Here is a 16,297-nt window from a genome sequence, read left to right as displayed (position 1 = left end):
CATATTGACTGGTTTTAAAATATAATGCCATCTATGTCTTATTGTTTTTTTACTTGTTAAATACTTCCCAAGTACCTTTTATTATGGTTTGGGCCACACTCAGGGAGTGTTTTGGACCACACGCTTTGACACTTTGGCTCTAAATTACTAATAATTAGAGAAATGCAAAATACTAAAGCAACTTAGAGCTCCATGTCACACCTATCCGACTGGCAAAGCTGACAAAAAATAAGAAAACAAGCAGGTTGGTGCATTGTTGGTGGAGCTGTGAACTGCTTTGGTCATTCTGCAGGGCAATTTGGAGCAATACCAAAAAGTGACCAAACTGTGCACGCTCTTTGACCTAGACATACCACTACTGATTCTATACCCCAAAAACATCAAAGAAAGGAATATAATCTATATATCTACATCTATACACACAAACATAATTATAGCACAATTTATTCAGCCTTTCTTCAATAGGAGCACACCTTTTAATTTCCAATTTTTGATTTCCATGAAAAGAGCTGCTATAAATAGGTTTGATGACATGGACAATTTCAGAGGAAACTAGGAAGAGGGGCAGAGCAAAATGACCAGAACTAGCAGATAAATTTATACAATGATGATAACAACATAGAGTAAAACAATTTTGAAATACTTTAGAAGTGTGAAGAATGAAGTATGCCACTTCCTTCCCCAAGAGAGGTGATGAACTCAAAAAAGCAGAAACATATATTATCAGATATGGGTAATGTGTGAATTGTTGTGCCAGACTATGTATTGAGGAATTAAAAAAAAAAGATTTGCTTATGGAAAGAACAGATTAAATTTAAAAAGAAAAAAAATCCCAACAACTTAAGATAGCAAGTTAACTGACTGCTCCAAGTAGTGACTTTATCCTGCTGCCCACAGTGTCCTCTAGTGGCAAGGACCCACAGTCTTGGAACCCATAGGTGGCAGCAGCAAGCAGCCTGCTCAGTGCTAGTCTATGCCAGAAGCTCAATAGAGAAAGCGCAGGTAGACTGCTAACGCTGGAAAGGCCTTTAGAACACAGGACGTTAGAGCTAAAAGGGACCTGAGAACACACAGTATGTTAGCAGTGTGACTACATTTTACTGATGAGGAAACTGAAGTCCAGGGAGTTCAAACAACTTTGTCCAAGATCATGCAACTGGATGGGGACAAAGTCAGGTCTAAACCCTGGATATCTTAACTACTACTAGATCCATTTCTATGTTCTTTTGCTGGCACCACATTCATGTGCATGCAGACATGCAGTGTCATTTCATTCTGGATGTGTTATGATCTTTTTTTTCTTTTAGAAATAACAACTCCAGTTCAGCTGAATTTATGGTTCTTATGAAAGGCTATGCCAACAATTATTGCCTCCATTTTACAGATAAGGAAGCAGATATTCAAAGACATTGATTAAGCTGACCATGAGGAAGGGGGTAGGGAGTAAGCATTTATTAAGTGCCTAGTAGTGCCAGTCAGCTAGGTGGCACAGTAGATAAGAGCTCAGACTTGGAGTCAAGAGAACCCGAGTTCAAATCTGAAGTCATTTACAAGCTGTGTGATCCTGGACAAGTCACTAAACCTTGTGTGCCTCAGTTTCCTCATCTGCAAAATGAACTGGAGAAGGAAATGGCAAACCACTCCAGTATCTTTGCCAAGAAACCCCAAAAGGGGTCACAAAGAGTCAGACATGACAGAAAAACAACCCAACCCCCCCCCCCGTAAAGTGCCAATCACTGTGCTTAGCACTTTATACTTGATCATCATAATAACCCTGGGAATTAGGTGCTATTATGACCCCCATGTTATAGCTGAGGAAACTGAGGCAGACAGAGATTAAGTGACTTGCCAAGGATCACACAGCCAATAAGCATCTGAGGCTAGATTTGAACTTAGGCCTTCCCGACTCCAAGCCCAGTGCTCTATTTATTGTTTCACCTAGCTGCCATGGTCCTGCTGAAGGTATCCCAGAGGGCATTTGAGCTCAAGTTTTCTGACTTCAAGTTACATGCTCTTTCCATCATTGCATTTGGTCTCTAACAAACATCTTTTAAGGCCCAGACATTAAAAAATGGGCTTCAATGTAAACTGTTCAAATAACAAATATTTTAACCTTAAGTCTCTGCCTTCCTTGCTCCCCAGTACTCCATTCCAGTCCCTGGAGTGTATGGAGAGAAATGCCAAATAGCTGTTGGGAAGCAGAAACCTGTGGTCTAGTGCTGAGTCTCAGGTCCCCGAACAACCATCTCTTGGTGTCTCAGGTCATGAACCACTCACCCGTCTTCAATCAACATGGGTGTGCCCAAGGGTTCCAGGTCCTCAGCAAGCACCAACTGATGGATCAGGCTGTGGGACTGGGGGTCCAGGCTCCGGGCTTGGGGGGGCAGCAGAGGCGAGTGAGCGGAATAGCTAAAAAGGTGCGGTATATACTGATAGTGTGGGGGTACCGGAGTACCCATGTACTGCTCTCTGAAAGCAGTGAATCCATTCAGCTCCACAGACCTACTAGAAGAGAAAAATATCATCTTAATCAAGGCAGCTACAGGCTTGACCATCTTGTATTCACCTGATGGTACTTGAAAGAATGAAGCACATATCATACCAGTACATTTGTCCTCGGCACCTGCCCAAGAAGGATACAGGCAGCCATGTGTGGTGAAAAGAGGTTTCAAATGAGAATCAGGAAGCCTGATTCTTAAGCTTTAGAACTGAAAGGGGAAGATGAGGAAATTGAGACCCAAAGAGGGGAAATAACTTCCCCAAAATCATGGCTAGTGAGTAGCCCAACTGGGAAGGAATACAAGTCTTCAAACTCCAAGTTCAGTGATCTTTCCCATCTTTCCCCATGATGAAGTAATAAAATCAATCTCTTTTGAAATATCAAAAGGATTAAGACATAGTTTTAGAGGGTCTTAAAGTTTACAAAGCACTTCCTTTGCTATAATCTTGTTAAATATTTCTTTTCTTCTGTCTCAGGTCCCTCTCCACTCCAGTCCTTCCTATACATAGCTACCAAAGTAGTATTCCTTAAGTGCACATCTGACCATAACACTCCCCAATTCAATTAACTCCAGAGGCTCCCTTTACTTCTAGGGTAAACATAAGCTCCTCTTTCCAACTTGGCCTAAACCTCTCTTTCCAGTGGACAATATTCTTCATCCTGCCCCCTGTGATCCAGGCAACCTGGCCTTCTCTCTCTTCCAGGTGACACTTCATCTCCAATCACCCTGCCTTTGCACTGTCTGGCCCCCACATGCCTGGAATGCAGTTTCTCCTCATCTTGGCCTCAGAGAATCTGTCTTCCCTCAAAAATGCAGGTCAAGCAATGCCTTCTAAATGAAGCCTTTCCTGGTCCCTCAGTTACTACAGGAGTGCCCTTCCTTTCCAACTACTCTATTTTTCTTTATAAAATTATCTTTATATGCTTATTTCTGTCCATGTTGTGCTCCACCTTAGAACGTAAGGTCCTTGTACATAAGACCTATTTCCTTCTTTGTATTCTTGAAAACCAGCACAGGGCCCAGCACGTCATTGGTGAATTCTGTGGTTTTCTATAAGAAACCATTTTATTGTTTTTAGGGGACAAGAAATCTACTACTGTGAAATGTATCTGAGTTTCTTTCCCCAGCAAATGAAGCCTTCACTCCAGTGTTCTGTTGCAAAGTTGTAATTCATTATGATAAGGAGGTTATTTTAGCTCACAAGTCCTAAATCTCTTTGGGCTTCAGTTTCCTCACTTGAATGAGATGGTAAAAGGCAGGTTCAGCTCCACAACCTTTTCATATCCCTACCCCAAACCCCTCTCAGTCTAAACTCTTTCCAGATCAGAGAAAACTCTTTCTAGATCAGAGTAGACTGATGGAACATTAGAGAACGAAAACACCTAGATGTTTTATAACATCACTATTCAGACGGTCAGATGAGTCCCAGATCTAATACTGATCAGAAGCCACCACTTCTCTGGCCCCACATTTGGCTCATATAAAAGTCAAGTGTTTTGTTTACTTTTAAAGGAATATGTCCACATAGCCTTTTCTCTTTTAAAGAGATATCATTTTAGGTGCAACCTATATTTAGGAGGAGTGTTTATTTGAACCAAAGTTGTTGTCAGGCCACTTCCCCCCTCTAAAGTTCTATTTCTTCAGAGTTAAAACTGAGGGTGAAATATTCACATTGACTCATAGGGTTGTGGCGAGGAAAGCGCTCTGAAGATCATAAAGCCTCCTAGAAAGGGAACAAAAATTAGTTCTCTTTAAATGACTCCCTATTGCCTGACAAGTCAAGTCTAAATTTATGGGCCTGGCATTAAAGGCTGCCCAAAATCTGATTCCAACTCATCTGTCCCATCTTCGCTCATGTCACTTTCAAGACAAACTGGATTAGCCATGCATGCTTTATCCCTCCTTACTGACCCTATCAGACTATCATCTTTAATCTTGGCATCCCCAGCACTGAGTAGGCCCCACTGCATGTGGTAGGAGTTTAATAAACACTTACAGAGACTCACATGGAAAAACAGTACTAGGGAGTCAGGAAACCTGAGCCTGAATTTTGCATTATCCAGTTAGCCTCTTGGAACCTCCATCCTGTGAAATAGGGGTGATGATATTCCTGCTTACCTATATATACCTCATATGTATGCAGCTGGAAGAGCAGTGGATCGAGTCTCAATTCGGGAAGACCTGGCCTCAGACATGTACTAGTTATGTGACCATGAGCAAGTTACTTAATCTCAGCTTGCCTCAGTTTCCTCCACTGTAAAATGGGGTTGTTATGAGAATCAAATGAGATGATAATAATTGTAAAAAGTGCTTAGCACAGTATCTGACACACAGTAGGAGCTATACAAATACTTCTTTCCTTCCTCTTCCCCTGTTGGGGGAAAAGCTTGAAAGTGCTATAGAAATAGAAGTTACTTCCTGGGTGAATAAGGTTATGGCTCCCCCCTCCCCCCTTTAATCTGAAGTCTTCCTTTGCTATGCTATTCCCCACACCTGAAATGGTCTTTGTTCTTACCCCTCCTTACCTCCATCAGTTGTACTTCCACATATTAAAATAATTTATTTCCTCCAAGGTCCGGCTCATGTGATATCCCTTGTGAGAATTAAGCCTACTTTCTCGGATACCTCTTGACCCTCAGGCTGGGTTGGCAGGGATCATCACCTGCCCTTGCCTCACATTTCTTACAGGAAAGTGTTTGAGACCTCTCCTTTGCCCTCATCACCTTCCAACTTTCATTGTATCTATCTGTGGTTCCATCTTATCTGTAACTAGACCATGAACTCCTTAAAGGCAGGAACCACGGTCTTATTCAGCTTTGTGTCAATCACACTTAATCTTAGAACAATACCTGGTTCAGAATAAGTGCTCATAATTAATAAATGGTTGTGTTTTTTTTTTAAACAATAATAATAGTTTACATTTATAAAGTGCTTTCAAGTTGACAAGGTGCTTTTTTCAGAACAACCTTCTGAATTAGGAAGGGCAAGTACTATATAATTTTATAGATAGAGAAACTGAGACTCAGAAAAATAAAGTGACTTGTCCAATGGGGTCATGGAGCTATTCAGGGGCACAGTCTGAAATTTAAGTCCAATGCTCTTTCCACTATAGCACAGTAACTTGAACAGTGATAAAGGAAAGCCCTAATCTCACTTTACTTCACAGCAGAGGAAACAAACACAGAGCAGGTTAGATACTCTGTCTAAGGTCACAGAGAAAGTTCACAGGAGAAACTAGCTTCCAGCCTCCTGTGAACTACAAAGTGGACCATACCATCTCTAATAAGAAACTTCATAAATTTTCAACCCAGAAATGTAATTCTTTTAAAATAAAGATTTCCAAGGAACTACAAAACCCATAACCACACATAACAAGTAGAGAAAAACATAGGATCCTGGAAATGGTCATCAAACACACAGTGTTAAAGCCAGACAGGGCCTTAAAAAAATTAAGACTCTTACAACAGAGACTATTCAAGTTAGAAGAAAGCTTAGAACAAAAACCGTTAGAACAGATTATGTTATTTATGTCAGTGTCTATTTTATTGATCATCAATGAAACTGAGACTCAGTGGATTCAAAGATACATGTGACAGAATCCACCCAGACTGATCTCCTGACTCATTATCCATTGTGTTCCTTATACTAAATCAGGCCAAAGGAAATATATAAACACATACTTCATTTATACATACTTCTTGACAGAACCTCTAAAATATGCTCCTTACTATCATGGATGGCAAGAGAGAACCAAATGATACTAAGGTTAAGAACGTGTGAGTTATTATCTTATAGACTTTTTCAGAGTATTGCAAATCTATTTAGCTAAACCAGGAGTGGGGAACCTGTCTCTAGGCTACATGTGGCCTTCTAGGTCCTTGGGTGCAGACAAGTCCTTTTATTAAGGGAATTTTTTCTGTGAAGTTTGGATTTAGTCAAAGGGCTACAACTGAGGACCTAGAGGGCCACGTGTGGCCTCAAGGCTGCAGCTTCCCCACCTCTGAAGGACATTTTACCTCAAAATAAGGTAGGCAAAAGAGTTTCTAATTTTAGAGGCCTATTCCTAAAGACTTATTAGTCTAACATGATAGACACTGGGAAAACAACAGGAAAGTACACTCTTGTGGAGGTCCCCACCTTGAGGACAGTGTAGAAACTGGTGAAGGCTGGTTGCTTTCAGAAACTCCGTTGCCAGGGGAACTGTGGTCACTGTCTCCATTGGTGCTCCAGTGGTTTGCCTCTTCCTCAAATTCTTGCCCAGACATAATTCTTTCAATCTCTTCCTCTGATATCTTCGGTAGGGAACGAGAAGCACATGTCATTATGGGGACGCAGCTTATAATTATAGAAACATAAGATGTCAGAGGTAGAAGGGGTTGCAAATGTCACCACAAGGAATGTTGGGACTGTAACATTCAACACAGAATATCTGGAGCTAAAAGAGAACATATAATGTTAGAACTGGAAGGAACCTCTGAACATAGAACATCAGATGTTCTCTAGTCCAACACTGCTAATCATTTCCTAGGTGATTAAACTGAAGCTCTGGTAAATGACATAACTTGTTAAAAGTCACAAAGTTAGTTAACAGAAGAATAGGCACTAGAACCCAAGTCTCCCAAGCCCCAGCCCAGGGCTCCATCCACTACACCAAAGAATTGGCTGACATGAGTGGGGATCTTGTCCTTATACCAGCTGTATAGTTGGTTCCTGGGGTATCTGACCTGGTAAAAAATGAACTCACTTGCTATTTATTTACACAGTTTCTTCTTTCATTTTCTGGCCACATGTAGAGAAAAAGCAAATAACTTTTCTTAGGGGGGCCTGGAAGCTATGGGAACAAATTACAAAGCATTTTATATGCCCCATCCAGACAAATGGTATCATCAATCAGCAGGACATTTACTAGGTCCCCCACTTGCAACAACTTAAGACAAGGTGATGACAGGATTTATTGGAGGCTTCTCGGGACACAAGAACTTGTTCCATTTTAGAAGGGACAGCCAAGCCCCGTCAATCAGATGGTGAAGAGATTTGTCAGTATGTTTGGGTGGCGAAATGGTTTGTTAGTATGTTTATGTACTAAGATGATAACAGATACCCTGGACCTAGTGGGGCCCCATTTGAAAGAAATTGCTTTCATAGGGCATAATAGGCTACACTCCTTTTATCACACAATGTTAACACTAGAAGGGTCCTTAGAACATGGAACATTAGAGCTGTATGAACACTGCAGAATGGCAGAGATAGAAGAAGTCTCAGAACACTGAATGTACCCCACATGTGCTGGCACATGCCAATAAATCCCAATTACTAGGGAGGAAGAGGACAGCAGATCTGAGCTCAGTTGTTCTGAGCTGCAGTGGACTATGATGACTGGGTGTCCACACTAAGTTTGGCATTAATACAGAGATCACCCATTAGCAGGTGGCCCCATGTTGCATTAGGAGGGGTGCACTGGCCCAGGTTAGAAATGGAACAAAACTCAGGTCAAAACTCCTGTGCTAATCAGAGTGGTATCAGGCCAACGAGTAGCCCCTGTACTTCCAGCCTACGTGAGATAGGGAGACACAGTCTTTAGGGGAAAAAAAGGGGGGAGGGATGGAAGGGAAAGAAAGGGAAGGGAAGAGAAAAGAAGAAAAGGGAAACAGAAATGGAAGGGAAAGGGAAATAAAGAAGAGAAAATAGAATAGAGAATTTAAAGAACATAAAGTGCTAGACCTGGGATGGGCCATAAAACTTGCAATATTAGAGCTAGAGGGAATCTCAGAGATAATCTGGTCTAGCCCTATCATGTTACAGATGAGGAAATGAAAGCCTAGAGTGAGGAAGGGATCTGTCCATGTCACATAGCTAGCTAGGTCTCAGACAGACCCAGTATTAAAATCTAGGTTTCTTGGCTCCCAGTCCAATGTTCATAACAACACATGATTTAAAACCTATATAGTAAACACAGGTAAAAGCCCCTGATACATTATTATACAGAAAGGCTAGAGTCCTTAATTGCTTTCGGGGCAGTATGGTACTGCAACAAGAACTATACATTTGTCTGCAGAAGACTTGGGTTTGAATCCTGGTTTTGCTACTTATTACCTGTATGACCTTGACCAAATCTAATTCCTCATCTGTAAAATGAGGAGGTTGAATTAGTTGATCCCTCAAGTCCCCTTCCATTTCTAAATCCTATGATCTATACTTAGGAAAATCCTAACACAAGTTGGCTCACACAAAAAGCACTTGCCGGTGATGGTTATTCACCGGGGGTGAGGGGACATTTAACAGTTTTCTTCACACACAAACTTTCTACTACTGGAATTCATGATAACCTGAGGAGACATTATATATACCAGAGCTAGGAGGTTTTCTATTTCTATTTGCAATCAATGCTATTAAATATCCTGGCATGACTTGAGTAGCAGTTCCTCTAATTTCTGAAGGGTGAAACGGCTTACAATCACATACAGATCAGATGATAAATTCTTAAGAGGGCCTTAAGACTTGCCAGAAAAAAAGCTCTGCAACAAGACCCAGGCACATTATCTGTTAAAAATCTTAAGGATGTTTTGGAGAGCAAAAAGCAACTATTCCACATACCCTGGCATGAGGGGAAACTCTGGCCCTGGCACAGATGTAGTCACAAGGCATAGGAGTGAACAGATGGGAAAGACACATATTACCCTTAGGAAGCCTGATAGGTAGGGGCATAGTACCAACCTGGACAGGCCCGATGCTTTTGTTCCTGCCCCCTGGCATGCCATCTTCTCTGATTGCTGAAAGGAAACAGATGCCAGAACAGTTAGAAACACATCTCCAGAAATCTGGAATGATAACAATAGCTCACATTTCTTTCTGTAGCACTTTACACTTATAAAGCATTTTCCTCATAACAACCTTGTGAGGCCAACAGTTCAAGAAGCTGGGAAGGACTTTAGAACACATAATGTTAGAACACAGAACATGTAACAGAGGAGCTAGGAAAGGTCTCTTGAAGGAGGCAGCATTTGGGCACAGTGCCATGGACAGTCAGGAGCAGGTTTCCTATTTAAGAAGAGGGAACAGAGGTCTATAGAGAAATACATGGAAGTGAGGCGAAGGGGGAGAATTAGAAAGATTTTTTTTTTGAAAAAGGTTTGCTTAAAAAAAGAAACAACCTCAGAAGAGGCTTTTAATTTAGTTAAGGGATGAAATCTTAAATATTATCTTTATATAATAGTTTATGGACCGTTTTTTGGGGGGGGGGTCTGGTGGCGGCAGCAGCAAGTGAAGTTGATGAGAAAGGCAGCCATTACTATACGTATTACTAGAATCAGGAGATAGGCTTCTGGGCTCTGGAACTGCTACCTGTATGACCTTGGGAAAGTCACTTAACCTCAACCAAGTCCAGTTCCCTCTTCATAAAATGGGGGCAATGTTTTAATTACATACTTAACATGGTTGTGAGGAAAGTGTTTTATAAAGTGTTTTAAAGCTACTATTTATTCCCAGTCTGTAAAACTAGAAGTTTCTTGAGGGCTAGATCTTATACATTTCAATGTCCAACATAAAAACAGATGCTCAATAAATGAATAAATAACCTTCTTTTACCTTTCCTACATTCACCAAATTTACCAGGATATTGCCAATCAATATAAATTTGTTGTTGTTGCTGAACTGTTTTCCAATTGTTCCCAACTCTTTGTGACCCCGTTTGGGGTTTTCTTGGCAGAGAAATGGCTGGTTTGCCATTTCTTTCTTCAGCTCATTTTACCGACGAGGAAACTGAGGCAAAAAGGGTTAAGTGACTTGCCCAGGGTCACACAGCTAGTAAGGGTCTGAGGGTGGATTTAAACTCGGGTGTTCCTGACTCCAGGCCTGATGCACTATCCACTGTGCCAACTAGCTGCCCTCTAGTCAGTATCAATAAGCACTTATTAACTGTCTACTATGTGCTAGGAATTATGCACAGTGCTAGAGACACTCTGTACCATGTACAAAGCACCATGCTAAACACTGGTCTGAAGGATATACTGTAATGGGAATAAGAAGTTTCAGCTGCAAGTTAGGTGATTCTTGGGTTATAGTGGTAAAAATATATGGTAAGGCCTTCTCTTAAATGTCAATCCACTGACAAAATCCCATCAGTTTCTGATCTTAAGCCATTTGATAGTGCCAAGGACTTTGTTAGTGAGAATGAATCTAACCTATATCTGAGCAGGAATTTCTGCTATAAGGAACTTACTACCTTCAGAGGAAGCCCATTATAACACTTTTGGCTACCTCTGATTGTAATGAAATTTTTTCTTCTTTCAAGCCAAGTTCTAACCATCAGTAACTTTTGTGCTACTTCAGATTTCTGGGACCAAGGAAAACAGCAAGAATCCTTTTCCATACAACAGACGTAGTAGCACAGTATAGTCAAAAGGCCACTGAATTTGGAATAGGCAGACTTGTACCTGAATCCCTGTTCTGTTGTTCACTAATGTGTGTCCACCACTGGGGACCTGTTTCTTCACCAGAAAAATGGGAAGAATAACTTTCATGAGGTTTTTGTAGGAAAAGCATTGGTAAACTATGAAGCACTATAGAAAACTGATCTGTTATAGCTCTTCAGACATTTACAGACAGCTATCCTCTCTCCCTAAATCTTTTTCCAGACTAAAAATTGCTAGGCCTTCCTTCTAACCAAGAGAACTAGATGTTTCAAGGTCACTGAAAGTAATTTCTAAACCTTAGAATTAGACCTTCAGTGCTAACCTAACCCCTTGCTTTTATTTATGAGGACAGAGGCCCAAAGGGTTAAATGACTTTTCCAAGGTCACAGAGCTAGTTAAGTGGGCAGTCAAGAGTCAAACCTAGGTTTTCTGATTCTAAGCCCACCAGTGCTCCAACCAGACCTGACACTGAGCTCTCCTGCACTCATGGCTTTTGCTTTGAACATAAACAATCAGGTGCCCAATTCTGGCTCCAGAGACCAGCAGAAAGTTCTTCTGTTTGGGAAGCTCTTATTTAAAGTTCCTTCTGTGGAGCTCAAATGAACTTCCCTCCAACTTCCAACTTTTGAAACCAACCTGAACTATTTCTTGGAGACAGTAAGGAAATTAGCTCCTAGGCTGAACTTCAATTCTCGTAGAAGTATGATTATGCACTTCAGTATAATTGTATTTGGAGAAGGCAATGGCAAATCACTCCAGTATCTTTGCCAAGAAAGCCCCAGATGGGATCATGAAGAGACAGACAAGACTGAAATGACACCACTGACACCGCCGCCACCACAGAGCAATATAACTATGTATATAGGAAGCGTGTGCACAATTTACAGCCAGAGTGCAGTGAATAGTGTTGGATCCGGAGTCAGGAAGAGCTGAGTTTAGATCTGGCATCATTCATTTTACTAGCTGTGTGACCCTGCCTGGGCAAGTCACTGCTTTCTAGATTTACTAGATTAATTCAGTTCCCCCAACAGTTCTCCACGTACCCATCTTCTCATGACCCTTCCAATACTGACTATTCCCATCTTTTGTCATCTTTTTTTGTCATCAATTTGCCGAGTGTGAGGTCAAATCTCACAACTGGCTTGATTTGTATTATTATAAGTGATTTGGAACATTCTTTCATATGTTAATAGCTTGAAATTATTTTGAGAACTGTTTGCTCATGTCCTTATTCTTTTTATTTTTTTTAAGGCAGTTGGGGTTAAGTGACTTGCCCAGGGTCACACAGCTAGTAACTATCAAGTGTTTGATATGAGGCCGGATTTGAACTCAGGTCCCTCCTGACTCCAGGGCCAGTGCTGTATCCATCCACTGCACCACCTAGCTGCTCCTCATGTCCTTACTTATGAACTGAATTTTGACATTAATTTTTAAGTTTTTTAACTAATAAATGAAATGAACTCCCACGTCCAGCTCAATAATTCTGCTTCTCTAGACTATATACACCAACAGTTCCTTCAATTCACAGACAACCTAACAGCACCACAGGTGCTGATGAGTAGGGAAGCCCAACTTTAGCTTTCTCTCTCTTATTAGAAAACTTTTCCTTTGCTAGCTAAGTAAGTAGCCAGTTATTAACTCAATTACCAAATACTTCATTGTATAAAAGAGCTCTCAGGAGCTGCAAAAAGGTTTTTCATTTTGGAGGTAGCATGACACAATGGAAAAATTCCTAACTAGGTGTCAGGGGACCTAGATTCTGGTGTCTGTGCTACTAATTCTCTGTACTATTTTAGGTGAGTCATTTTACCTTCCTGAGCCTCATTTTCCTTAGTAGTAAAATTATGGGATTAAACTGTTCAGATACCTTAGAGCTCTAGCATTCTGTGTCCAAAGGTTTTGTCAGTTCTAACATTTTAGAAGACCCTAGTCTCTTCCAGTATTAACATTCTTTGTTCTCTGCTCTAATAATTTATGGTTCAAGGTTCCTTTCAACTCCAACATTTGATGTATATTTCAAAGTCAACATTTTGTAGTCTAGGTCTTTTCTAGCTTTAATGTTAAATGGTTTGGTGCTGCTAAGAGTAGATTCAAATAATGTTCATTACATTTTCAGTCTTGCCTTCTTGGCAATAACCAGGAGATGTCAGTGTTTCTCTCTCTCTCTCTCTTTATAGTTTAAAGCTATAAAAAGGCAAATATTGTTAGGTTTGGGTATCCTAAGCCAAAATGGGGAACAATGCTGACCACCCTCCTCTTTATAACAAAGGAAAAAAAACTTAGCCTGCACAGCTTTCCCCCACAAAAAACAAAAATGTTTAGCACAAGAGGGAAAGAAACCCCCGACTTCCCAAAATTTCACTCTGTGAAACCTAGGCAAACTATATAGCAGCCCCTAAAACCTAATAGCAAGGGTGTACTGGTAAATGTTTAACAACCAGCTCTGGGGAAGGGGGGGAGAGAATATTTACATGATACACTTTTAGATTATTCTGCATTAATTTAAATCAATTAATTAATTAGTTAAATTAATTAAAATGCATTACATTTTCTCTCTCCTAAGTTTAAACAATCAACAAAGCAAAGAATAAATCAAGCCCTGATTTATAACATTTGCCAATTTCTGAGGTCTAAATGATATATCTTTAAGAAGGAGCCAGGCAGTAAATGGAAGTGAAAAAAACTCAAACTAAACTAAATGAGGGGAAAGGGGAGAGTGAATCAGTTGCAAAGCTAGCAAGATGTTATAAGACAATCAAGGCTTTAGAGCGGCAGCCTGTAAGAGCAAGAATACTAGATTTGAGAGAGAGGAGACTTGGCTCTGGCACATACCAGGGACATGTCTGCAGGTGAGTTAGTTATTCTCCCTCTCTGGGCCTCATCCAGATAAAGCCCTTTACTTACAACAACCTTACAGAATAGAAAATGCAATATTGCTATCTCAATCTACAGATGAAGAAACAAATGTCTAAAAAGGGCAAGTGTATTACAAAGAGACATTCTACTGCTTATTCTTGGTGACAATGGGAAAGTTATTTAGCCTCTGTGGTCTCAGCTTCCTCTCTGTAAATGAGGGGGTTGAAAGAGATGATCTATAAGATCTTTCCCAGTTTTAAACCCCTTGATCCCCTGATCAGTGGGAGAGCTGACATGTCCATTCTAGTTTTCAGATCCAATGCTGAAAAAGCACAGAATTTGGATGTGGAGTTAAAGGAGCTAGGTTTAGAACTGACTGAATGGCCTGATGCAAAGATAGTGAAAGGCTCTAGAGGAGTATGGATGCCCTAGGGATCTGTAGTTGCTTTCTGTCACTTCTTCCTCTGGGTTTAGTTTCTTTGTAAAATGAGTGGAGAGGATTCAAAATGTAAGGGTTTTTAGAGCTTCAAATCCTATGGTTGTTAAAGTCCAGTGCTAATTCCAGTCCAATGCATTGGTTATCAAAACAAATCCAAAGTCCCCTTTTCAGTCACTACCTAGTCTTATCAGAAGAGATAGGAGAAAGAACTCATCTTTATGACTTGTAAGAACACTTGATGTCAGTCCCTTTGGATAAATCAGTGACCCTGAATAAGAACAATGCATTGCCAAAGAACTTTTATGTTCTTATGTTCTAACTTTCCCTGTGGGTGAAATTCATTGAGCATTGAATCTGGAATTGGGAGCAGCTGGGTTCAAAATCTGACCAGCATTTACCAGCTGTCACTTAACCTCTGTAGATCTTGGTTTTCCAATCAGTAAAATGGGAATAATAGTTATAGCGCCTATCTCACAGAGCTAGGAGGCTTGAAATAACACAGTATATGCAAAATGTTTTGTAAACCTTAAAGCAGCATATAAATATCAGCTATTGCTATTATTATTATTGAACCAAAAAAAAGCATCCCATGAAGAATTCTTGTTGTCAAGCACCTAAACGACGGCGAGCTTCTGTAAGCCACAGGGAACAAGCCCAAGGAATCTGTTCCTGCTCCTGAAATCCAAGATCTCCCTGAATTCCTTAAAGAAGTCAAGAAATGAACACCTGCAGGAAGTTTTAACAGGAGTCACAATGCCAATATAAACATCCCTCCCTCTCAGCCCCCTTGTCTATAACATCATATCTTAAAGAAGTAGGCACATAATGTACTAGAGTTTTAGACTTAGGGATGGGAGATCTAGTTTCTGGTTTCTGACACTTAGTAGCTATGTGACAATTTCATTTTTTTAAAAAGCCTACTTGACTAATAGATCCTTGGACATAAAATTCCTAGATTTCATCAAGGCTTTTGACATAATCTCTCATATTATTCTCGTGAACACGATAGAGAAATATAGGCTAGATGACAGTACTATTAAGTTGACTGATCAAACAGAAGAATTACAATGAATGAGTTGATATCAGTGTGAAGGGTGGTCTTTAGTGATGTCCTAGGATCTGTCCTTCACCCTGGGCTAGTTAACATTTTTTATCAATGACCAAGGATAATTATGTAGATGGCATAGTTGTTAATTTTACAGGTATGAAACTGGGAGAACAGAATCAGATTCCCCACCAAAAAAAAAAATCTCTAAAAGCTAGAATTATGGGTGAGAAAAGGCTAGGCAACCATTCCTATACAGAAAAATCTTGAAGGTTTGGTGAACTGCAAATACAATCGCAATTGGCAGTATCTGTTACATAGCAGCCAAAAGAAGCTAATGTCCCCTCAGATCTCATACTAAAAGAAGGATATAATAAGCCACTGCAGTCTGTCATGGTTAGACCACCTCTTCAGCATTCAGGTCTCTACATCACATTTTTTCCTTCCACTTTGGGCAAGGCAATTGGGGTTAAGTGATTACTTGCTTAGGGTCACACAGCTAGAAAGTGTCAAGTGTCTGGTCTGAGGCCGCATTTGAACTCAAGTCCTCCTGACTTCAGAGCCGGTGCTCTATCCACCTTGCTGCCTCTCTGCATTACATCTTAAGAAAGGCATTAGCATTAACAAAGAAGAACATGTCCAGAAAAGGGTGACCACGATGCTGAAGGAATTGGAGACCATCAGGATTAACTGAAGAAACTGGGAATGTTCAGCCTGGAGTAAAATATAATCTCCTTGAAGTTTGGGACTCTTTTTCATTACACTTTTTTATTCTGAGTGTCTAGCATAGTGCCTCCACATAGTTAAGCTCTTAATAAATGTTTGTTGGATTGTAGTAGAAAAGTACACCTTAAACTCTCTCAATAGGAAGGCATATCCCAGAGATATTTAGGACCCAGCTAGAGCCATGACATAATTGTAAACTCCTTGAGAAGAACTTTTTTCTGTCTCCCTAGAAAAACACCATGCAGTCAGTGGATGCTTAATAATGCTTGTTGAACTGAGCTGAATTGGTCATAAAATTAAAGGACAGAATTATATTTCT

At 40.4% G+C, this 16,297-nt stretch overlaps 1 protein-coding gene across 4 annotated transcripts in view; it reads right to left on the bottom strand.

Annotated features, from left to right (window-relative positions):
* Positions 1-16,297, bottom strand: part of NR6A1 (nuclear receptor subfamily 6 group A member 1) — a 281,799-nt gene that overhangs the window by 26,704 nt on the left and 238,798 nt on the right. For 3 of the 4 annotated variants that reach the window (XM_020967569.2, XM_078150130.1, XM_020967570.2), the window contains 3 exons: positions 9,216-9,271; positions 6,639-6,793; positions 2,278-2,505 (listed from right to left, as the gene is read on the bottom strand). In XM_020967569.2, the coding sequence (XP_020823228.1) occupies positions 2,278-2,505; positions 6,639-6,793; positions 9,216-9,271 (439 nt within the window). The remainder of the gene's footprint in view (positions 1-2,277; positions 2,506-6,638; positions 6,794-9,215; positions 9,272-16,297) is intronic. The other variant, XM_020967571.2, reaches the window with a different exon arrangement.

The sequence above is a fragment of the Phascolarctos cinereus genome, unplaced genomic scaffold (genome assembly GCF_003287225.1).
Source record: "Phascolarctos cinereus isolate Bilbo 61053 unplaced genomic scaffold, phaCin_HiC Scaffold_2;HRSCAF=192, whole genome shotgun sequence".
Lineage (NCBI taxonomy): Eukaryota > Metazoa > Chordata > Mammalia > Diprotodontia > Phascolarctidae > Phascolarctos > Phascolarctos cinereus.
The sequence above is the reverse complement of the archived record's forward strand: the minus strand, read 5'-3'. Positions and strand labels throughout refer to the sequence as shown.